This window comes from Rhamphochromis sp. 'chilingali' (genome assembly GCF_963969265.1).
Source record: "Rhamphochromis sp. 'chilingali' genome assembly, chromosome: 17".
NCBI classification, from domain to species: Eukaryota; Metazoa; Chordata; class Actinopteri; order Cichliformes; family Cichlidae; genus Rhamphochromis; species Rhamphochromis sp. 'chilingali'.
In genome coordinates, this window is record NC_137944.1 from 11,629,133 (window position 1) to 11,653,149 (window position 24,017).

At 41.1% G+C, this 24,017-nt stretch overlaps 2 protein-coding genes across 3 annotated transcripts; one reads left to right on the forward strand and one right to left on the reverse strand.

The window, feature by feature from the left end:
* The first annotated feature begins 11,593 nt into the window (after window positions 1-11,593).
* On the forward strand, window positions 11,594-15,848 carry sync (syncoilin, intermediate filament protein). The gene is made up of 6 exons (XM_080863379.1): window positions 11,594-11,768; window positions 12,722-14,304; window positions 14,383-14,597; window positions 14,748-14,955; window positions 15,025-15,149; window positions 15,222-15,848. The coding sequence occupies exons 2-6, from the start codon at window positions 12,778-12,780 to the stop codon at window positions 15,268-15,270; spliced, it is 2,124 nt and encodes a 707-aa protein (XP_080719505.1). The 5' UTR covers window positions 11,594-11,768; window positions 12,722-12,777; the 3' UTR covers window positions 15,271-15,848.
* A 718-nt stretch (window positions 15,849-16,566) lies between these two features.
* rbbp4 (retinoblastoma binding protein 4) lies at window positions 16,567-23,951 on the reverse strand. Of its 2 annotated transcripts, XM_080863380.1 has the most exons (12): window positions 23,654-23,948; window positions 22,192-22,342; window positions 21,946-22,091; window positions 21,677-21,850; window positions 21,316-21,431; window positions 18,809-18,969; window positions 18,581-18,707; window positions 18,323-18,400; window positions 17,491-17,567; window positions 17,304-17,361; window positions 17,110-17,220; window positions 16,569-16,921 (listed from the first exon to the last, which is right to left on the reverse strand). In XM_080863380.1, the coding sequence occupies exons 1-12, from the start codon at window positions 23,670-23,672 to the stop codon at window positions 16,859-16,861; spliced, it is 1,281 nt and encodes a 426-aa protein (XP_080719506.1). In that variant the 5' UTR covers window positions 23,673-23,948; the 3' UTR covers window positions 16,569-16,858. The 2 variants fall into 2 exon arrangements, with proteins under 2 accessions (XP_080719507.1, XP_080719506.1); XM_080863381.1 differs by lacking the exon at window positions 18,809-18,969 and having other exon boundaries at window positions 16,567-16,921; window positions 18,581-18,745; window positions 23,654-23,951.
* Between the last annotated feature and the right edge of the window lie 66 nt (window positions 23,952-24,017).

A 24,017-nucleotide genomic window follows, 5' to 3' on the forward strand; every position in this document is an offset into this window, starting at 1 on the left:
TGTGTGAAATGTGCATGTGCAGTAAAAATCATTAACCACGAGAACATCATGATCCTGCTGGGTAATGTGTCACCTATCCTCCCTCATTCTGTTCCCATATGTAGCTCTCTGTGTAACAACTGCAGCTACATATGCTCCGCTATCCTTTAACAAGCATTACAAGAGACAAGTGAAGTGATGATGGTCTTACTCGAGGTCTCAAAAACTCATAATGTTATGGCATTAAGGGCAAAAAAGCTTAAGTTGAAACAATTTATTTAAATGTAATATTTTTATAATTCATTTTACTCTTTTATATATGCTGAAAGAGTAAATCCACTTCTGTACTCCTCCCCAGTGTTGGGAGTTAACTCGCTCGTTACTTTCTGCCTCGGCGGACAGAGGCGGTTTCTCGCAGCTTAAGTACAGTTTTTTGTTTTAAGGCGTTTTTTCCCGAAGTCGCAAAAGTATGACGTCACAACATTCCGATTGTTCACTTGCAATGTTGATCCTGGAACATTTACTATGATGATCTGGGAACAACACCAACACGACGATATCAGATCGTGCCAGGTGGGGGACGGTTCCTGAATGCAGTTTGAGCTGTGACGAGAAGAGATGCACTCTGGTACTTTAAATAGATGTATATTTTTAGCTTTCACTGGACAAGCACTGCTTTCCTTGCTTGCCCTGAGAGAATGCTACTGGTATAGAGTTGCATCTTACTCAAAATGACTTCTAAATATGCAACTTAAGTGTAAATTATCTTGTTGAATTGTTTTGTAGAAATGGAACACCAAGAGGAGATGTTTATTAAACACTATAGCAGTATATAGATATTGGAAAAAGTTTTGGAAGCTACTTTTTAATTTCACAGTTGCACAACACTTTGTGAGTGACCTGTGTGTATGTGTGCGAGTGTTTGTGTTGGATGTGACTGAAAGGAGGCTGCAGGCAGGAAATCCATACTGCCGGTTGGGATAAGCCCAGCTCTCTCGACCCGGCATTATCATTCTCGACCTGCTTTTGTCCTGCGACAGACGCATTCTTTCTGCACCGACTGTTTCTCTGTTTCTATCCAGTTCTCAAACAGGCATATACAACATTTAAACGCACAAAATAAAACCAAACACCAAAATAGGTCTTAACTACTCTAATCTAACATGTGCATTTTCGTCATCTAGGAATACATTTCTAGGAATTAATTTAGAAGTGAAAAAGACCAAAAAAAGTCCAAATACATTCCACAGTCCAATTATTTATAACATCAACCAGCTAAGATGATGTTAAGCCATGAGGACAGAGAGAGAATTGTGATAAGTAATAATAGTTTTAAAGCATGGGGAGAGATTCCAGGTTGATACTCAGCTGTGAAGGGAGCAGAAGGGATTCCTCTGTACAGAGGAAGCTTTGTCTAACCAGTCTATGGTTATAATAGAAGTCAGAGACTCTGTTGGCAATGAGTTCGGTTTGATAAGGGATTTTGGAAATAAAGAAATTTAAGCTGAGAGGGGAAAAGTGCAAAGAAAAAGAAGGAGAATGTAATAAAAATGCTGGTTTTCTCTCTCCTGGCATGTCTCTTTTCTTCTTGGACAACTTGCTGTTACTACCCCACTCTTATGTAGGCAAAAAAAAGACTGGGTTATAAATTGTAAAAGCTAGAAGAAGCTGCCCATTTTACTGCCTCTAAATGCAAAAGGAAAGTACCAGAAATATCACTGAGTCATGTCATACAGGGTTGAACCTACTGAAAATGAAGCTGGAAGAGTTTATTGTGCCTCTGGGAAACACTTTTTTAGAGTTGAATGATGAAGGGGTCATTTCGAAAAACAGTGAAACCGAAAGAAATCAGTTTCTCAGTGCTGCAGTGTGGATATCTGTATTGTCATTATTATAAATGACTGTCACTAAACCTGTGACTAAACCAAGATCAGCGTTTAAAGGATTTACTTCTGTTTCATGCCTTCATGAGAGGAAGCATGTAAAGATGACCAGTTTAAGCTGACATGACCCTTCTTGAATACACAAACATGGCCATGGGTTAAGCAAATTAAATAAATGGCAGATGGTAAAATAATAAAACACGATCCAGGCAAACACACAAAGCTCTGCGTGTCCGACGTCAGGAATAATGCTGTTTTTGTAGTTTTCAAAGTATTTCTCAGAATCTGGAAGCAGTCAGAGCCAAAACACACTGGCTGTGTACTGAGCCATCTGGCCTGCAATTCATACAAACGCACATACAGAAAAACACACTTACATGCAGAATTGACTCAAATAATAACACCCAATTTTCTACTTTTTGTTCTATTTTTGTTTCAGCTTTACTGCCCCATGAGCACGCTACTTTAACTGAGTTACATTAGAAAGCAACACTTTTTCATTCTCCTTATTTTCTGGCATCAAGTTTTTCTAAACTATTTTTTACTGTTATTTTTGTCCTCATTTTTCCTTGTGTGTTTTTACTGTTGCATCACATTTTGCACGCAGAATATTGCAGCATTAACCTCAATATGAAGGCTTTTTAAATGAGATATTTGTAAGGATGAACTACTCCTTTAAAAACATGCCATGAAATATTTTTGCAGCAGGAATTCCTGAGAGGGTGTGGTCACCGCTGGGTTGTTGGGGCTGGACAAAAACAGGCCTCAGCTTTCCATCCACCTCGTTCTTTCTTTCTTTGTGTCTCTCTTCCCCGTTTGTCTTTCTTTCCCCATCTGCCTGTTTTGAGCGTCCCCTGGGGGTCGTTCAGATGAGGCTCCGACCTCACAACAGGAAACCTGAGGTGACCTCAGCCAGTTCTCTAATAAAATAACAGGATTGCCACTTGCTCAACATCAGATTAGGAGAGCTGAAAACAGCAGTCTGTCACTCTCTAGTAAATCCATATCTAAAAATATGGATTAATAGATTTGTGCACAACATCTTTATTAACCTTTGCATTGTCATGTGCATTACATATGCACCATTAAATGCCTTGAAACAACAAACTGTTTCGTTAAAGACTGAAAAATAATCATCTAGCCTCTACCACCCACTAAAGGTTGTTTAAATACAACCTCGGATGAACAACAGTACATAACATATTACACTGTTTCATTAATTATTTAACAAAAACTACAAAAGTGAGAAATGAAGTACACCACATGATTCAGTAGCTTGCAGAGCCACATTTAGCAGGGATAACTAAAAGGACTCATTTTCTGTGACTTTCAGTCATCCTGGATGTATGTTGGCCTACGTTTTACAGCGTTGCTTCAGTTCATTGAGGTTTGCAGGTATTCGTTTATGCACAGCCCTCTTAAGGTCTCTCCATTGATTTCAATCAGGTTATTCTTTGCTGCTGTGCTTGTCTTGCTGTATGATGCAATTTCAGGCAAGTCTCGGCTGTCAGAGTGATGGCCTCACATCTGCCTCAATACCTGCAGGGTACCCAGGTTCTGTGGCTGCAAAACAAGCCCAAATCATCACTCCTCTGCCACCGTGCTTGAAAGTTGGTATTGTTTGGGTTTTTTCCAAACGCTGTGCTGTGCATTATGGTCCGATATCTCCACATTGGTCTTGTCTGTCTAGAGCATATTGTTCCAGTCTTGTGGTTGAAGATGCAACGTGACAAACCTAAGCTATGCTGCCATGTTGTAGAGAAAAGAGGCTTTCTCTTGGTAACCCTTCCAAACAAGCCAAACTTGCTCAGTCTTTTTCTAATTGTACTGTGATGAACTTTAACATTTAACACAATAACAGAGGCATGTAGAGTCTGAGATGTAGCTCTGGGGTTTGTTGCAGTTTTTTGAGCATTGTGCAGAATGACTGTGAGGTGAGTTTGCTGGTCCCAGCAGCTGTCTTAAATGTTTTCCACTTCTGAGTGGTAAAGTGCTATCAATACTCTAAGTTATTTTATTAGGTATGTTGTATTCTTGTACAGCACTTTGGTCAACGCTCCTGTTGTAATTAAATGTGCTATATAAATAAATAAAATATAACTGAGTAATCTTTCTCACTGCAGAACGATGGACTGCTGTGATGGCCAGCAACAACTGCTTCTCTGAGCTGATTGTTGACACCTTTTGTTTTATAGATTTGCTCACACTTGCTGATGATCAGTTAACACTACAGTTGCATTTAATTAGCACAACGTGGTTGCTACCCTCTTAATTTCAATGGAGAGAGTAAGGGTGTACTTAGATTTCCACACACTGTTGGGCATTTCAGTTTAATTCTAACACAGTATAATATGTCATATTTTATAGTTTGTAGTCATCTAATTTTAACACCTGTTATGGACAGATTATTTTTTATTATGTCCTGTAATGTAAACCCTTTAAAAGGCAAGAGGGGCTTTTGTATTAAAATGACTGTAGTTGTGAAAAACAGTGGCACCAATTGAGCCTCTTGTGACGAGAGCAGATGAGTGATATCCTGAGTAGTAGTTTAGTAGTATTAGCACTAAATGCTGTTATGACACTTCAGTCCAAACAGAGGATGCTCTCCCTTAGATAAGATCCCAGCAAGTCGTCATTTGAAAGCTTTTTTTAAGACGCGCTGCTGTTGTCAGCTTCAGGTATTTCACGGCTCACAGTACAAAAACACTTCCCTAAAACAAATGAGCTGCAAATCCAGTTCTTGCGACAGTATCCTCCTTCCATCGCTGATCAAGATCACTTCAAAGAAATGTCTTCTTATCAGATGAATTCCTTTGCTAAAAATTCCACGCACCTACAGCAAAGGTTAAGCTGACATGCAAGCTCAAGCAGACAAACAACCTCATGAACACACAAAATCTCTAAATCTAAAAACGCAAGACCTGCGCTGAACATATCCTATAATGATTTTCTTTATTGATTCTGTTCACTCTGTGCCGAAGCTCCGTCACCGGTGACTGAACGCCACTGAATGATCCTGACTGTCAACATGAGCGTAGCTTGTGTCGTCTTTCCTTATCAGCTGTTTTCATCTGCAGCGTTCCTTCATGGGAACTGGTTGTGCCTGTGAAGAAGCCTACAAGGATTACACTGAACGGCAGTCACAATAAGATGATGTAATACCAAAAAAATCTGCTTTTGTTTGAAAGAGAAGTGATTGTCTTTGAAGGGAGGCTGGGGTGAGATAAATGAAGGGGTCAAACAAGCCGTGGATGCTCTGTGCCTTTTTAAAGGTAAGCATGTTCATCATTGTCAACTGGAGGAAACAAGCTTAATCCAGAACAGTGGAAAAACACACTGAAAAAAGGTCACGAGGCTGCCTACTTCATCATATTAAGTGATGCTTTACGACCATAAAAAGCCTACTGGTACAGACTGCGAGTGACTGAAGATGGTAAAGAGATGACAATTACGTAGCAGAAGCACTCTGTTCAAAGTAAACACAACATAAGGTCACTGTCATTAAAACACACTCAGCTGTAGTAAGACACGACTATAAGACATGACAGATGGGCAGGAACAACACGAGTCAGTAGTCTAACCTGAGGACGCAGTTGGTTGTCAACAGATAGTCTTCGCTTTAGATCTCCAGACCGGCTGTGAAAGAACACATTTTTAAAGTGCGTTTGAAGAAGCAGTTCACTTTGACTGGATGTTCAGGAGAACACCCATGTGTAACGGCAAGATTGAGAGATGTGGATCCATCATTTCCTGAGTTTCTTTGCCACAAAATAACAAATTATGCAACTTTATTTTAAGACACTGAACTAAGAGTCCGGCAAAGCAGCAACTAGTTACTCGCTTCATCATTACTGGCAGTTCCTCATAAACAGTTTCTGAGTAAAAGTGTTATCATATGTGCATCATGTCTGGTTCTATTTTGGCTTTACACAGCTGGATTTCTTTTGTGCTTACAAACACCCAAACAAAATTGTAACCACTCAAATTGTCTTCTTAATTAAATATTTTCCAAAATGAAACCTTGTTGAGCTACCACCATGACTGTCATGGTTCAGCTGTGTAGTCTCACCTACCACACAGCAGTGCAGGACTCCAGAGAGAAAATATACTTCAAAGGTCGACTCAAATGAGACAAAGGGCAGCAAAACTGAACATAACACACACGTGACAAGAGACTACCAAAGTAAAACAGGAAACATAACACAGACAGAGACTAAGACAGGGGTCAAAGGGTTAACTGATGGCACGACCATAGCTGGACTGGCCATCGGGCATACCGGGCATTTGCTCGGTGGGCCGATGGTGAATTTTTGCTTTTATGGGCCGATGATTTATTTTTATTTTTATTTTTTTGTAACGGTATAAACAATGAAAGGTGGTGGATTAGGTGACATGAATGAGTTGAAGGGAAGTTATGAACTGTTTCTGAGAGACAAATAACACCAGGATCCTTTTCGATGTAGCTGACAGCTGGTAACTGTGCAGGGGTGGATCTAGCAAAGTTTTGCCAGGGGGGCCAGGTAGAACATTAACAGGGAAAGGGGGGCACAAAGAAATACTTTTCTTTTTCTTTCTTATTCTCATTTAAAATGTCTGGCTGTTATTAAATAGTTTTCTTAAGCTTACAACCAAAGTTTTTATCTGATGTAAAATGTATAGAAATCATACATATACCAACAAGACTGTACATCACTGTCACAACAGCATTTGTTTTCATTCAAAGGCTTTATGGCTTTAATACCTGGTGGGCCGGTCTTTGTAGAATCCAATTTGCGATGTGCACGGCTGGCGCGGCCATTTATTTTTTAATGCACCTTCTCAGATTAATTCACTGCGTGTCGTGCCCAGGGCTGGACTGGATTTGTCTCGCATTAACTCCCTTCTTTGTCAAGATGATCCCACACTGCTTCAGTAATGTTAAGGACCGGGCTCTGGGGAGGCCGATCCATGACTGATAGTGTTCCACGGTGTGTTTTTCTATCCAGGCATGCTTCTACTGCACTGGAAGTGTGTTTGGGATCATTATCGTGCTAAAAAATGAAGCTGTTGCAAATCAAATGCAACCAGATGATATTACACGGTGGATCAAAATCTGATGGTGCTTTTCTTTTCATGACTTTTGCACAGTGCTATAGCTTTGTTTCAATCTTGACTTTATAACAAGAACAATATTAATTCCCTGTATGGCAAATGTGATCAGACCCCCAAACACAAGCACAACCACAAACAAATGACCCATATAGGACACTTCAACATGAAACACCAGGAAACATTTTCCCAAACTGTCCTGATTTTTTCCTTTTTTTTAACAGCTGACAATGCACATTTAGTTTATTTAGGTGTGTTACAAAGAAGAAGTTAATGCAGTTCAGGAGCAGGAGTGAGAAAACCTAAAAGCAGGTGATCTCCACTGTGCTCGTGCCACACAGGTGGTCCTGCAGGTCTGTATGCAAGCCAAACAAACTGAACTGCTTCCTCCAAATGGCATCAGTGTTTATGAAATAGAACAAAATGTACTTCCAGAAACCCTGGAAAATAAAATATATAACAATATAACAGCTGTTTAAGAGGTATATTTAGCTAGTTCAGCTTTCTGTTGCTAGTGACACCTTACTGCTGTTTGTGAGAAAATGAAAGAGATGAAGGAAAGGAGAAACAGAAGAAAGAGGACGACACACTGACAGGACATTCTGGTGAGTTTGGAAAGTACTGCAGTTTGGAGCAGCAAGTCCAGCATATGGCCTATCTCAGTGGGACAGTGGGCTTCCAACCACCACACCCCCTTGAATATTTGGTTTCCCCCTTGCCCTACTCTACACCCACGCACACACACTGATCACCTCTCCATCTATACTCTAATCATTTTTCAGGCAAGGAACTGAGGAAGAGAGGGAGCGCCACTAAGCCTCTCTCCCAGTGGCTGCGTGGGTGTGCATCATCCCAGTGTTAAACAATGTGTTGAAACAGATCAGCCCTGGACATAACGTCACGTAAATTACCGTCTCTTTCCCTAAGCCGGGACTTGCCAAAACACAGAGCTGAAGCAGTCGAGGAGGGTGAATTAGATAAACATTACATCTTCTCTTGAGCACAGGGGACATACGTTTGCAATGGAAACACTGAATCACGATCTCAGGGGAACGACCGTCACTGTTTTACAGGGTGTTAACTGCACATGAAGTATATTTAGTAGACAGGGTCAAGTAAATACACATCACAGGGGGATACGTGGTAAATTAATCTTTGACAGTTTGAGTCCATCTTTTTCTTCTGGCTGTTTTGAGCAAGCTGAGATGATGTGAAACGAAAAAGAGAGAAAAACCACAGTATGGTATAGTAACAGCTGGGAGTACATTTCTGCATTTAAAGAACATAAAACAGCTGTTCTTAACATTATAGAAAATCTTAAATATTTTCTATAATGTTACCCAGTGTCATAAAAGTTCAAATTAAGCTATGAGGCCATCTAGTGGTGTTTAGCTGTAATACGAAAGTACTAATATATGAGTAGTGTAAAATGAAAGATATAAAATCTGACAAAATACAACAGTATACAAAAAACTCATACAGGGAATTAATTTTTTAAGTTCTAGATAAAAAGAAAAGTCACTCAAAGGGAATTTAAACAATAGTTTTTGGTGTAAAAAAACCACAAAGCAATTCTTTGCTGCTTAGGTCACAGTAATATCTGCTCTTTACTATCTTTCTCTTTATTGCATCATCGCCATCATCTCATTTCTTTTTCATCTGCCTCATATTTTCCAAATAATCTGTATCCATGTCATTCCCTGCTCGTCCGGAGCAGCACCTGTCTGCCAGTTGATTGTTGGGGGTCAGGAGTTTGGATGGAAAACGATCCTCCTCTGGGAAACAGCCAGAAAAATGCAGGCAGCTATTTAAAGACTTTTCGATAATGAGATGGCAGGGGTGGAATCCTGGAGCTGTGTTCTTTCATCATAAACACATGCCCACGCCTCTCAGCAGCCGTAACGGATGCATCTACACTCCCTGATCTCTAAGGTGTCAAGACTAAGAGATTCCTGGGAATTTGGTGGCCTTGTTTTTACTATACAGCAGCAATTAAAAATAAGGCAGACTTTTCCAAGATTATGTTGAATAATTCAAGAAAATAAAACAGCTAAATGAGCTAAAATGAGAGAACTAATAAACTTTCTACTTGGAAAGGCCATTATCTGTCCTGTATGGGGTCCTATTTGTGCCAAAATTATGTTTAAATGTGCAGCCGTCCCACTGAATATGTAGTTGTACTTCAGTTGACGGATGAATATTGATGGACTTCACAGTAGCTACCTACATCCATCTTTTATACTGTTTATGAACAAAACACTGTTTCGCATTTGTGTAAATCAAACTATACTGTTATCTTGTTACACTTCCTCTCATTTGGATGTTGAGAATAATGCCCTGACATGCTGTTTGTTGTTGATTACGTCGTGGAAGAGAAATTGTTTAAGCCATGTTTCCAAAGTAACAAAGAGCCGACGGATGGCCTGGATTGCAGCCATTCGAAGACCAAATATAACGTTCCAGAGCACTCCAGCTCACATGTTAGTCTGCTCCAAGCATTCCCACAAAGGTCAGTCTTCTGTTGTAGTTATTACGTAATATATCATAACATAATTATTGATGTAGGTTACAAATAAGTCTTAATTTGAATTGAATTCGTTGCGCTATGCTGCTTTGTTCGCGGTGGCTTTGTGGGCTAATGTTTGTTGTATTTTGTAGGAAAACCAGCCTACAAAATGCTGGAATGCGATCCAGACTGTGCACTCTCTATCAACCTGGGTCATACCGAGTTTAAAGCTGCTACCACAGCGAGATTTGATCGGTTAAGAGGGAGAGCAATATCAAAACAGCCACGAAAAGTCCTGCATATATGTGCCCAAGTGTTGTATTGAAGCAATCAAGTGATGAATAACTGTTTTCCAGTATGTTGTTTTGCAATGTTGTGTTTTTGTTGATTTGTTTTTCACCGAAGCAGCTGATAAAGCACAATGGAACACAATTTTGTGTCTTTCCTGTAAGATTCTATAATAGAATGAAATAATAATGCCAGTTATAAATAAGGTCAATAATAATAACTCTTTTTATTCTATTAGATCCGAAAATGTTGTGTAATACTACAACCTGAAATGACAAATAGATTGCGTTGGCCTGTACAGGAGATAAAGAAAAAAAAATCTAACAACAGCTGTGAAATGGAATAGTCCAAATCACCAAAGTAAACTGGACCTGGGCTTGTTGCAGGGATCTGAAGTTACTAAACATTTTGTGAGTGTATGCACTCACACTTAGGACCATATAATAATAAATATGTGCATGATGAAAGTCGGGCAGCACGCTAACGTCCTTACTTGTATGGGTCTGACCCTTTCACTCCTTTGATTTTTTTTCCTCATACTTTTTTTTGCCTTTTCGTCAAGTCTGTCTTTGTACAGACCTGCCGTGTTCTCCGTTGTTTTGTACATAACTGGTTTTGGGGCAAATAAAATGCAAGTAGGGATTAAAACCGCAGAATTAATGATTACCGGTGCTGGAAATGCTAGCGCTTGATGCAGTGTTTTGATTTTGTTGCCCTCGTACCTACAATGCAATGCGCGAAAGTCACGTGGTCTGTCAATCTCTATTAGCAAGCATGGTTAGCTAGCTTGGTTAAAAGCTAGCTAACCAAGATTTATAAGCTTTATGAGCACAACACGGACAACATAGTATTCATTAAGATGAGACTAAAATCCCTAAATCTCATTCACCAAAACTGAAGCACAAACAATACCACACCGTAAGACATATGACTTTCAGATAATTTCACAATAAAGCACCAAAAGGCATCAACACCACAAACACACCTCAGCAGTACAAATCAATGACACCATTTACAGGGGGGTGCGGTTAGGAAATAATGATGGTCAACAGTTGGCACCTCCCTTTTCATAGAGGCAAGTAATGTTTTCTATACAAGCCAGAAAACATGCCTTATCATACTGTAAAGATCAGCACATTAAAGGATCTTTCAGACAGGAAGTGGGATGTGCTGCGATGACTATTAGGATTTTATACTCGTCGTGCGGTGCCTCACAAATGGCAAAGTTCACATCAAATTGATGTCATATTCACTGTTGTTACCTACCTCTTAATTTTTTATAACATGGCATGTTGTGGTCACTGGTCACCAAGCCCTGCCTGTACAACATAATTAAATCTCTTGCTCATGGCCTTCCCGTCTACTTGGATGCATATCACATACAAGTCAAACATGGCCGCAGTCAAAGTTCAGCTGCAGCACACATAAATGCTCTTTAGCCGGCGCACTTATGCTGCACTTTACTTAATGCAGTGCAAACACATTATTGCAAGCCACAGAAAAGAATGGGCTTCAGAGTGCAGCACACAACTGCAGTTTTCAGCACTTTACAGCTCCTGGTACAAACAATTGCTTTGGCAGGTGTGTTTGTTAAAGAGTTTCGTAGTATTTGAAAAACAGTTCAGAGCTCAAAAACAAAAGTTTTGTCACATTTTCAGTCGATGTAAAAATTGTGCACATGAGCAAAATTTTGACACAAATGGAACCTCATACTCTCGGGGTGAAACAGGCAGCCTGCTGTGCCTCTTCTTTCCCCCTGCACAGTGTTTATTAATAGACATAAACAGACCCGGGGTAGTCATGGTCACGCATAGCAGCACAGTGACTGAGTGAGAGGAGGCTGGGTCAACTGTCTTTATCCCCCCTCCTCTCTCGGTTCATCTGTACTCGCTGCTCCCGCTCATTCTTTAACACTCACTTTACTTTTGTCGTTTGAACCAGAGCGCCTTGATTTTATTCTTGCTCAGCAGATTCATCATCGGAATACAGCAGGAAGGCAGAAAAAAGGAATCATATGTTGAGAAGTAAGTTCTTGTGATGGTTTAAATTAATTATACGTTCATGAACTTTCTGTTGTTGTTCATAATGCAGTTTTTTATTTTTACTGTGGCCTTTTGCTTAACTGATAAGTAAATGTTTTTGTGTAAGATGGACATCAGGCGCATGCTGGTGCTGTCTCTGGGTGTTGTGCCTTATCCCAGCACCTGTCCTGCAGTGAGACAGCTGGTCCCTGTCATATCTTCTACTGAGCTTTGTTCTGTTAGCAGTCAAACATGTCAAAGAAAGAACAACAAAATGTAGCTTCTAAAATATGCTCATTAATTACATGAAATGACCTAGTTAAATACAAGCACAAGAGTTCTAGCTTGATTCTTTGCTTTTTTTAGTTGGTTTCAAACCAAGAAACAGCATCTATCACATGCATCTTGTCTCTCTTGTCTCAAATCTCTACCCGATGACATTATTGGGTCAATTTGATCAATTTACCCTTGGGGAGTATCTGGCTAGTCTTGGCAAACACCTCAAAGGGTACAGTTACAGCTGCATTATTCACCAGGGGAGACTCCAAGTGCCCATCCATCGACAGGGACAATGACATGTTATGATAATCTGCTTGCTGGTGTAATCTCTGTAATGCCACTTGCTGGAACTTCAGATGAAAACTGTCTGTGTGTGTTTATATCACTAGAGGTTTTGTGTTCATTGAATGCATACTTGTCTGAGGTGTGTTTGACCGTGGCCATGCACTGAATTGGTGCCCGTGGCACCTAGCCTAAGGGAGCAGCTGTCAAAAACATACCCTGCTAAACCATGCCTCCACATGCCCACATGTGCTAATGACATCAGCATAGCTTGCAAGTCCAGCCAAAACATTAACCCAGCCCCTATTGTATGCTCACATGTTATCATTTTAAGCCAGACCTAATATATAGCTAAGAGGCCTGAGACTGCCTAACGTATTCATCTGGTTTAACAGGCCTTTCTGAAGGGGACTTCTACATCAAAACGGGCAACGGGAATTAGGCCAAACAGATGGATGACCTAGATGATAACATTTCATCCTCTGGTTTTGAGCCACTCTTCATTAAGGAAGAGGAGGGGAATCCAGAGAGATCCCTCATGGAACAAGGAGAATGCAACACAAACCTCCATGACCTCACCTTCACAGGCGCACAGCTAAAGCAATCAGCTTTGATAAAGCCATACCTCCAGGAGATGGATGACTTACTGAAGAGCTGTGAAGAGCTCACCGGTATTTCATTTGGCTCTCAGTACTCAGCAAATTATACTGAAACAAATCTGAATGAATCCAGTCATGGTCAGGCAAAAGAGGAAGTAACAGTGGAAAAGTGTGGAGAAGCATGGAAACACCCCCAAGCCTATCTTTCAACTAGCTACATTGACACACACATAGATGGGACCAGTGCCGAAGAAAAGCCTGCCCAGGGCCAATCGCATTGCATGGGAACTGTCATCGACAGGTGTGGCGTGACCACAGAACGCTGTCGCCAGGCAGAAATGCCTCTGACATCAGCAGGTAACAAACTGAGCAAAACCATGGTGGAGTATGAAGGCCAGCTGCTGGGGATGCTAGCCATGCTGGAGGGCTGTATAGAAGAAACTGGCATGGATTTTGAACCCCAAGAGTGGGTTACAGATGAAAGCCAAGAATATGTACACATCAACAAGAACCCTCAGCTTTATAGAGGCACAACACTGGTGCCCATTCAGCAAGAGAGGCTATTAAAGACGGAGAGCCAGCCAATGCAATTGGACTCCTGGGAAGAAGGTCAAGTTTCCAAGGACACCGGGAAAAGAATGACAGCAGGTTCAGCAACACATGGCAGCCAGCACAAAGATTTGTCTGGCCATGACATGATGGGTGAGCTCTCTGTGGACCGATCAGAAAGCCCAGGTCATCTAAAAACAGACAAGGTGTTCGGCTTTTCAGAGACACCCATAGATACTACAAAAGAGAACACGATGTACTGCGAGGGAATGAAGCCTGGACATATATTTGATGAAAGCACAGAAACAACAGGAGATGTGATTGAGATTGATGTAGATGCCAATGAACTCCTGTCTGAGAAGACAGAAGAACTCAAGAGAGACACCTTAGATCTGGGATCTAGTGTGACAGAATTAGAGGCCTTGGGGACTCAGATGGAGGACTGCATTGAAGGGGTACAGCGATTACAGAAGAGGAGGAAGGAGCTGCTGGTAGAGGTGCTGTGCCTGAGAGGGGAAATGGGCCAAGGGGCAAGTGAGGAGGAGGAGGAGGAGGAGCGGATTGATAACAAAGTGGCAGACCTGATGAATGTGCTCAAAAAAGAACAAGAAGGCAGAAGGGGAGAAAGAAAGAGGGAGAGAGAGATCCTCAGGGAGGAGAGGGCAGAGGAGGAAAGAAGGATGTGGAAGGTGAACCTGGAGAGACAGGGGCTACAAGATGAGCTTAGAAAGCTGAAGAGGAGGCTATTTGCAATGGCGAGGGGCTGCGCCCACAGCCAGGCAGCTCTGAACAACCAGCGCCGTGAAGTGGAGATACTAAAGAGAGAAGAGGTAAGAACATAATTACATTTCCATCCATCATGCATTTCCAACCATTCATTCATCTTCTTCTAAATGAATTTCTTCCAGGAGAAGCTGAAGTCCTTGGTGCTCCAGCTGATAGAAGAGGGCTGCCAGCTCAGGCTGGCCCAACAACAACAGCTCTCAGTAGTAAGAGCGAAGCTCCAGCAACAGAGCTCCAGTCAGACTACCAACACTGCAGAGGAGCTGACTGAATGCAGGAGGCATTCATGTGGGGACATACAGCAGTATGTGGAGGGTGGCCTGAAAGCATTGGAGGACAGGTGCAGTCAGTGGAATCACCAAAACACGTGTTTTTCTTCCTTTTGACACACACAGACATTTGGTAGTGCTGTAGTTTTAAGACATAAAAACCCACTGACACAGTGTTACAGCTATAAAACACTAAAGCTTTCTCTGATTTGCTTGTCCAGGTATGAGCCCATTTTGCTTGCACTGTTGAAGAGAAGAGAGGCAACAGCTGGCGCAATCGTTAAAGCCAAAGAGCAGGCCCAGGAGCTGAGAGCCCAGCTGAGACCTCTGATGGAGGAGATAGAAAAACTGAAGCTGCAGAGGGCTTGTTTGGAGGAGAAACTCAATCTAATCCACATGCAAAGAAGAGAAAACGTGGGGCAGTACAAGGTAACCAAGGTGACTGAGGAAAAAGTAGGGCATGACGACAAAAACACTGACATTATGCCTGCCTCTCAGGAGACGGTGCACTGTCTGGAGGAGAGCAGCAGAGAACTGAAGACTGAGTTACAGATTCAGAAGCGAAAAACCAAAGAGATCAAGGAGTTGAGAGATAGCCTTAACGAGCAGCTCCTACTTTACAGGTAATCCGTTCATCAAGTCTGTACCACACCTTTAAACCTTTAAGCCTGTAACTAGATTGTTTTTCTTTACAGAAATGCCATTCAGGACCATAACATGGGTGACAATGAGGAGGAAACATGACTGTTCTTCACACAAAATGAGCTTGTGTTTTAGGAAACATAGTAAACTAAAGGTTTGATCAGTGCACTTTAACACATATAAACATACATGCTGTTATAGGACAAAACCAAGACAATCTTTTTTTTTGTAAAGATAAACTAGACTGCAGCTTGTAGGAAAGTTTTTGTTATGAATAAACGCAGTGTGTTCTTTGTAATCTAAGTGCCACTGATGAGTTAATGTCTGTCTCTGAAGAGCAGACTGAATTTCTTGTACTTATAAGGCCAACGTGCCTGAAGAACTAAACACTGGGACACAGACGAACAGGGTGAGTAAGCCTCAGAGACGGGAAAAAGTACCAAAACATCACAACACAAAAGAGGCCTGAGCAAAGTGTGACGAAGCATCATCAACTCTTTCACTAAAATGATTAAAAACTGTGACTGCTCACGTTTGACAAGGAGACAATCCTCATTTTCACAGAATTACAGGCATAGTGGATGTTAAACATGCAAAATATTAAACATGCAAAAAACGTTTGTGGCTGAAGGAGAATAAACTATGCTGTACCATGAGTACCAAAATGAATCAAATAATATATCAATAATTTAGTGTCATTAAATGTATGGCTTAAATAAACTTAAATATCTATTCATGTCACTTTAAAATTTTATGATTTTAATTAATGACATTTCATTTTAAAAAATAATCAATCATGTTTAATTGTTTAATGAGGGATTTATTTCATTCATTTTGGCACTTGTGGCCCTCCATACAGTAACTTTTCACCCTGAAAAGTAAAAACCTGCATTTCTTTAAATGGCCAGCAGAGGGCGATGACTCTGAAGACTTCTGGCTTTATCTGTGTGGAATTAGGCCTCTACTCCTTTGCTTTATGGTCCAGATAAACAGTCTGCTAACACTCAGTTACTATTTTGAGGTCATAAAGAATCAAAGTTCATTTTGTTAATAAATTAGGGTGACTGTAAGGGTCAGAAAGGAGTGTCCAGTGCAGTCAGTGCTCATAGACCAACAACCTGTCTATCACAAGTCATTGCTTGTCATTTCCAGTAAAAAAAAAAACAAAAAACATAACAGGATGAAAATGACAACAGTACCTTCTAAATCTCTCTTCTATAATCATCTGTAGTCCACAAAAACCAGAGCAACAAGATTTCAGGAACGTTACTTCAAGAAAGTCACATTCAATGCCACTGTTCTGTGGACTGCGTCAAATTCTAGCTGGCATTTTACTTAACGTTGTAACATAATCACTTTTAATTGTTCAATAACACTTTATTAGGGAAAGAAAGCATTTACAATATAGCATTGTACAAGGAAGAGCCAGTTAATTACAAAAATACAGATTATACATAAGTGCATTGAAAAAAACAATAAAGAAATAAAAATGAAAAAAGTGAAATTCTTGAGGCAGTAAGTTACTAAAACGAGTCACTTTCAGTGTCCCAAAACAATCCAGCGCTACATTTAGTCACACTGTGTTCTTAGCATTTAGTGTCCCGATGGAAGCGGAGCAGGATGGCGGAGTAGCTGAGTGGAACTATTTGTGATCAGGCTTGTAGGTGAATGCACACGACACGTGGAGGTGTTACGCGGTAGCTTCACTTTCCATTGTACCCTCAGGTTCTTCATCATTGTAGATGTTCTCAGCCTACACGGACAAATCAGTGTCAGTTATTCAGACTCAAAAATATTAGCTGTGAGAAAACCTTTAGTAAAAATATGTCTAAATAAATAAAATAATTGGCAGATGGAACAACACACTCACAAAAAGCATTAAAAATCGTATGGTACAAGGCAGAGGGATTGAAAGCTAACATGTGGTCACAGCTGTCTTACCATTTGCCACACTTGCATAATGTTGTCCTCAGACACAGAACAGGTGACCCAGGGTTCATTGGGGTTCCAGGAAAAGTCAGAGATCTTGGCTGTGTGGCCTCCGTGGATAAACTAGTAAAGAGAAGAGAAGCTTCAAGTTTCGGCATACATCAATGCAAGATGGCGACACTTCTACAGACTTCAGCGAGTCTCACCAGAAGCTCAGGCGGGCCGTCCTCTGCATCTTCTGGAGACTGCTCCTCGCCAATTTTACTACAGAAGAAGAAATGAGAGTTAAACTTTATACAAGGCAATGTCACTACACTGTGCCACACATTTCCGGGGTCAACTAAGTCTTTAAAGCCATCTGTTTTAAGAAGGTCTTATCAAATAATTGTGTACCTGAGATCCCAGACATTGAGGCGACGATCTGTTCCACTAGATGCTAATACGGTTTCATTATGAGGTGACCACTGAACCTAAAACAGAATTTAAGGCGCTGAAGGTGAAAAGCATTTCATTCATCATAAAAGTAAATCTTTGAGTTACTGTCTGTGTGATTCACTGCTTTGGAATTACAAGAACGTCTTGGCATCTGCATCGGAATGATCATCAGGAATATTAATAATAATCAAAATGCAGAAGTGTATATTGAAACCCACACAGCCACTATTTTCTCAACAAGAACACTGATATCAGCAGCAAAGTCATTGCTGTCATAGTTTAACGCCGAGCTGAGCCATTACACAGCAAAAAGCAAAGAAGCGGTGCTCTGACCAAGACGGTGAGTTTGGGTGGAGTTTTTCTACAGTCCACAACAGCAACGCGTCTTATTGTAATCGAGATTAAAAGCCTCACAGGTAAGAGAACTAGCAGCAGTACTTGATCAAACCAACATGTTTGCTCAACGAGCTCAGAGGTGAAGAAAAGCATTTTTCCAGTTTCTCCCAGCCACTGAAGTTTGTTTGTAGGATACAAACAAAAACAAAAGCTGCAGAAGTTAAAATATATTATTTAGACAGACTGCTAACTTACTTTAATATTTAAATTTACCAAACCTGCTGCAGGCTGAAGGCAGCAGGTTGAGTCAAAAGAGGCATATACTACATAAGATTTATTTCAGTGCTTTATTTTAAAATTTAAATCAGTATAAAATATACAAAATTATATCACTGCACCACTAGATACTGTCCTTATTTTAGTACAATTTCATTCATATAAAGAAACATCTTACCTGAAAGATCTCATCTTTGTGCGACTCAAAGGAATGTAGCTTTAGCTTCAGGTTTCTCAAGTCCCAAAGAGCCACGGTCTGTGGGCGGCACAGATATAGATTAAAACATGCCTGCAACATTTTCGGCAACAACACTGCAGTTACAAAACTAACAATACCATGAGGATTATTTAGTCAACAGTTACAAAATGCACTCAGTTAAAAGTCCTGCTGTTAATAAAACAATACCAATTAAAAAGTGTTGGAATATTATATCACCTTGTCTGCTGAGCCGGTGGCAACGATGAACTCGCTGAAAGGGTTAAATGACAAACAGTTGACCTCTGCTGTGTGGGCCTCCACTGCATGGCTGGCATTGGAGGTATTGTTTGAACGAGTGTCCCAACTTAAAGGACAAGACACAGGGTGACGCTCATCCTTTTGCTGCATTTGAAAAAAACTGTAAGTGTGCTTCACCTGCGCGTGGTATTTCACTGAGAGCCTTACATCATAAGCTTCTGGTCGTCTGCTACAGATCCAAAGAGCGACTCGTGAAGCAGATGCCAAGAGACGTCTTCAACCACAGCACTGTGACCGGTAAAGACCGTCTTTGCATTTACTATCCTGCCCTCCTTGGGAACAGCACTGATGTCCCACAGACAGATTGTCTAAGGGACAAAAGCACATCAAACCTCATGTTTGCACTTCAGTTTTGTAAAAACGTAGTCAAATTGGAAAATGATTGTTAACAGCAGGTTTTTGGCAGTGCACATTTTTTAATACCTTCCTGACATTTCATTAAGGTCAGTTTCTGACAGCATTTGTGGAAAAACATTTAGACAGAAGTCATTGTAGTTATGAATGTAAAGCAGGGGTGGGCAACTCCAGGCCTCGAGGGCCGGTGTCTCGAGGGCAGGTTTTAGATGAGTCCTTGAACCAACACAGCTGATTTAAATGGCTAAATTAGCTCCTGAAGTTCTCCAGAGGCCTGGTAATGAACTAATCATGTGATTCAGGTGTGTTGACCAAAGGTGAGATCTAAAACTTGCAGGACACCGGCCCTCGGGGCCTGGAATTGCCCACCCCTGATGTAAAGCATGGGTCTCAAACTCCAGTCCTTGGCTGTGTCCCAATTACCGGTAAGAGACTGCACGCTTGAAGTACGCATTTTAAGTGCGGTTACGTCAGCGACGACGGCTGTCCCAATTCGAAGTGTGCTTCAAATGCATACTCCAAATGCGCCGTCCATTTCCCCAAATATCAAGCGTGGTCCGGTGCACGATTCGTGGTCCCATATATCCCACAATTCATAGCACGGCGGTGGGTGTGGATAATTTTGCCGCAAAATGCGGCAGAGGCGAGCGGCTGAAGAGGTTTTTTTTTTTCTTCCAAACTTTATTGAAACCATAAAGCGAACAGTCAGTCATTCCAGTTCAGTTTGTACAGTAGACATACAAGGCAAATAAGAGTAACAATATACAGTACAATGAAATAAGAAGGATAAATAAAGGATAAAAAAAAAAAAGGGGGGGGATGTGACAGACTTCATAACAACTTTGTATTTGAAAGTTGTGACAGCTCATTCGTTGAACATTGCTGAACGAATTTCAATCAATGATAAACCTTTTTTATTGGAAGTTAATTTAAGAGAGTTTAAGTAATATTCAATTTCAATCAAAAACAAATTAAATGATGGGATTGAGTTTTGAAATTTACATTTATGTATGTGGAATTTCCCTAATAAGATGGAGCGGCCGAAGAGTGAACTGTCAAAAGTACTGAATATGACGATCGATCGATCGATATACACACAAATCTCATAATATTCTGACAATACTATAATATTGGCCATATTATATTTACATCACCACAGTGAGTTGACTTTAGTCTCATGAACAACATTAACTAATTGTTATTTACTAACTAATCTTAAATGACTGTTCAGCACAGAAATGAAGCCCAATAATCATGTTTTACAGTCCCGTGGTCTCAGCCTCAGATACTCAACTAATCAAAGTGATGTCATGACAAAAATGAATGACTAACAAAACATTTTCTCCTTCATTTCTGTCAAACAACGCTGTATGTAACGTGTCTCGCGGTTAGTATCATGGTTGCTAGGCAACCTGAACAGCACGACGAAGCGTATACCCTCCCATTTCACAAGCCTCTCACTTCCACACTTCTCGTACGCACCGTACGTAGTGCGCGTACTTCAAGCGTGCAGTCTCTTACTTGGGACACAGCCCTTGAGGGCCGGTGTTCCTGTTGCAAACACACCTGAATAAAATTAGTAGCTCATTAGCGAGAATATAGAACTCACCTGCATGCTAAATTTAAGTAAATGTAAGTGTTTGGAAAAATGAACTTCTAAAAGTACTTTTATTGCACCATGTTCATTCACTCACAAGCTGCTGTAACATGAATCAAACGGCTGAATTTCCACCTCAGCATGCAGTCTAAAAGTTGCATAGTCTTGCTAATGACTTTAATTAATTGTATTCAGGCGTGTTGCAACAGGGACACGTAGAAAAGTTGCAGGACACCGGCCCTTGAGGACTGGAGTTTGAGACCCCTGATGTAAAGGATCAGCTGAGTAAATGATTTAATTCACCAGCTGGCATCAGAAATGCTAGTTCAATAACCTAATCGTAGAAATAATGCTCTGTGATAACTACAGTAATAGAAGCTGCAAATGAACAAAGCTGAGAGCAGTTTAATAGTTAAATTACGAGCATTTCCATGTGCACGTCACACAGACAACTTGAGGGATTGGAACCAAACAGTGAATGCAAGCGGTCATGAAGGCTGAAGTCGGCCCACCAAAATATCTGTGTGTGTGACTTTTTTGGCAAAGCAGTTTACTTTTATTTATGGTACTGGAAATATAGTGATTGAAACTAATATAACAAATCTGTAAAATAGCCCTAGTTGGAAATATCTGCTGCTAAAAATTAAAAACAGAAAAATATTTAGCACCATTTCTTCATAAAACAAGAACTACTTCCTCTTACGTGATCATCTGACGCACTAAGAAGAGCTCCTGACAGATTTGAATTCCAGGATAGACCATAGCCTTCTTTCTTGTGGCCTCTGAGACGCAGATCAGGGCGACACACTCCTGGAGTATCTAAAGACGACATAATAAAATCAACTGTCAATTCAGAGACACTGGAAGAGAGGTGCGAGTCTAAAAGAACTGAACAGACAAGTTTGTTTTTGACTAGCGATTCTGTACGCCCAGTATTTATGTTTTGATGAAGTTGTATAATTGTTTTAATACCAGCAAGCTACCAATCACAATCCAGTTTTTCATAACGTACTCAAGAACATGCCATCTTCAGCGGTGTGTTGTGCTTTGTGTGATTGTTGCACCTGGCTTTGAGGGATGCTTGGTGTAATCAAACACCAGCACATCTGAGGTGGGGGTCTTAGTGGCAATGATGCAGGGGTTCTGGGGCATATAGCGGGCACGGTTCACTTCTCCTTCGTGATTGATCCTGATTTCAATCTCAATCTTGCCGTTTACTGAGCCAAAGCCTCCAAACTCTTCAGGGAAATATAGAGAAATATGTTTGCAAGCTGTGAGTATATAAAATATGAAGTGAATGCATTATACATTCTCTCTTTATCAATATACCCACCTCCTTTGTCACTGTCGTAGTGCGAGGTGTCAAACTGGGCATCATCATTGGGCAGCTGCACGCTAGCAATAACCAGGTGATTCTGCTCATCAGACGTGTGAGTGCCCAAAATGAGCCTGTGTACGCTGTAATCCTTTCCCTCGGGCCTGGTAGGGAGAAAAAAAAAAAAAAAAGGTTTAATGCATTAATACCACTTTCTTGCATGTTTGAGATATATTAACTGGTCAAATGTGTAAGCGCTTCCACCTTGAGACGTCAGGTAACCACTGAACAGTCAGGCTGGGCCACTCTAAGGCATGGGTCATAACCAGGTCGTAAAGAAAGGGGGTGTTTTTCTTCCAGATCTTGTACTCTTCATTGATGACCCTCTCCTCCAACGCATCATCAAAAGCACCAGCTGGAAGACAAAGTGGTCACAGAACCAGTATTGATAATTGGCCACACAGTAATACTGTAACTAAATAAAAAGTACAAATACCTGTCAGATATATCCATAGCTTTCACTAACTCAAGCTGTTAGTTTATACTAGATTTATTTCTGTTACAGTTAATCGAATAGAATAACCCTGTAATTGTCCCACAAGGGGAAATTTGGGTGTAACAGCAGCAAGAAAGACACATATACAAACAAACACAAGACAGAGAACAGAAACATACACAATTTTTACATATTTACATCAAGGACAATTGTTACCAAAAACAGAGTACTGTACCGTTATTAAATTAAATAAAATTAAATAAAGTTAAGAGGCAAACCCTGGTTATAGTGTGAATCGGTTGATAAAATAGAGGTTTACATCAGCGCTGTCACTTGCACTATGTTTGTTGGGAGCGGTTTTGATTGTATAGTCTGACAGCTGCAGGGAGGAAGGACCTGCAGAAGCGCTCCTTCATGCATCGAGGATGCAGCAGTCTGTCACTGAAGGAGCTCTGCAGTTAAGCAACATTTACATGCATGGGGTGGGAGACTGTCCATCAGAGATGTTATTTTGGCAGAGTCCTTCTGTCCCCAACCACCTGTACTGGGTCCAGGGTGCATCCCAGAACAGAGCTGACCTTCCTAATGAGTTTATCCAACCTCTTCCTCTCAGCTGCCGATAAACTGCTGCTCCAACATACCACACTGTAAAAAATGACGGATGCCACCAGAGTCATAGGTCTTTAAAAGCGCCCCCACGGACTCCAAATGACCTCAGCCGCCTCAGCAGGTCGAGTCTGCTCTGACCCTTCCTGTAAAGTTCATCAGTGTTGTGGCTCCAGTCTAGTTTATTATTCAGGTGAATCGGCAACAACCTTTAAAAGTTGGTCTTTACAGTCAACAAATTTCGCTATCAAGTGATTTGACTGTTAACGTGACAAGGCCTAGGTATTTATCAGTGTTATGAGAAACTTCTCATTGTTCCCGCACCTTGCTACAGCGTTAGCATTACCATAAGACGTGAACTCATTTCTTCACCTCTGCCCGGTATTCACACACAAATTACCCCAACTTTTCAGAGACTGTGCCCAAACAATAACTGAGCTTTGACATCAGTAAAGTTCACCTTCACACTCTTAAATTACCCCCGCTTGTGTTGACTGTTATAGAGTAAAACACAAGAGCTACGGGCAGCTTGCCCTAGCTGCCACCTAAGCTAACCTGACAACTAGCTGAGGGGCATCAAACAGAATCGTTTCTTTTTGCTGACAACTAAAGTACTCACTCTACCTTCCTTGTCTGACATCATGTTTCTCCCACGTAGCTGACAGAAAACTGAAAGCTGAAGTGTGGTTAAGGTGTAGAGCCCCTTGAGCCTCGTCCAAGCTGGTCCTCCGGTGCGCCTGCAGACCCCCGGTACCGTTTAAACCACGGGAGTACAACGGCACGCTAAGAACTAGCTAACCGAGCAGCCGACTGTGAGAGACGTGGGTGCATTCGCGCGCTCAGTACAAAGAGGGGCGTCTTCCCACCAATTACGGCGCAGCACCTGTGCGCGTGGCTATCGCAGACTCCGGTGCAGCTGCAAGTAATTTCGATGGCAACCTAGAGCACCAGCCATAGCAAATAGGAACAATGACACTATTTTTACGTC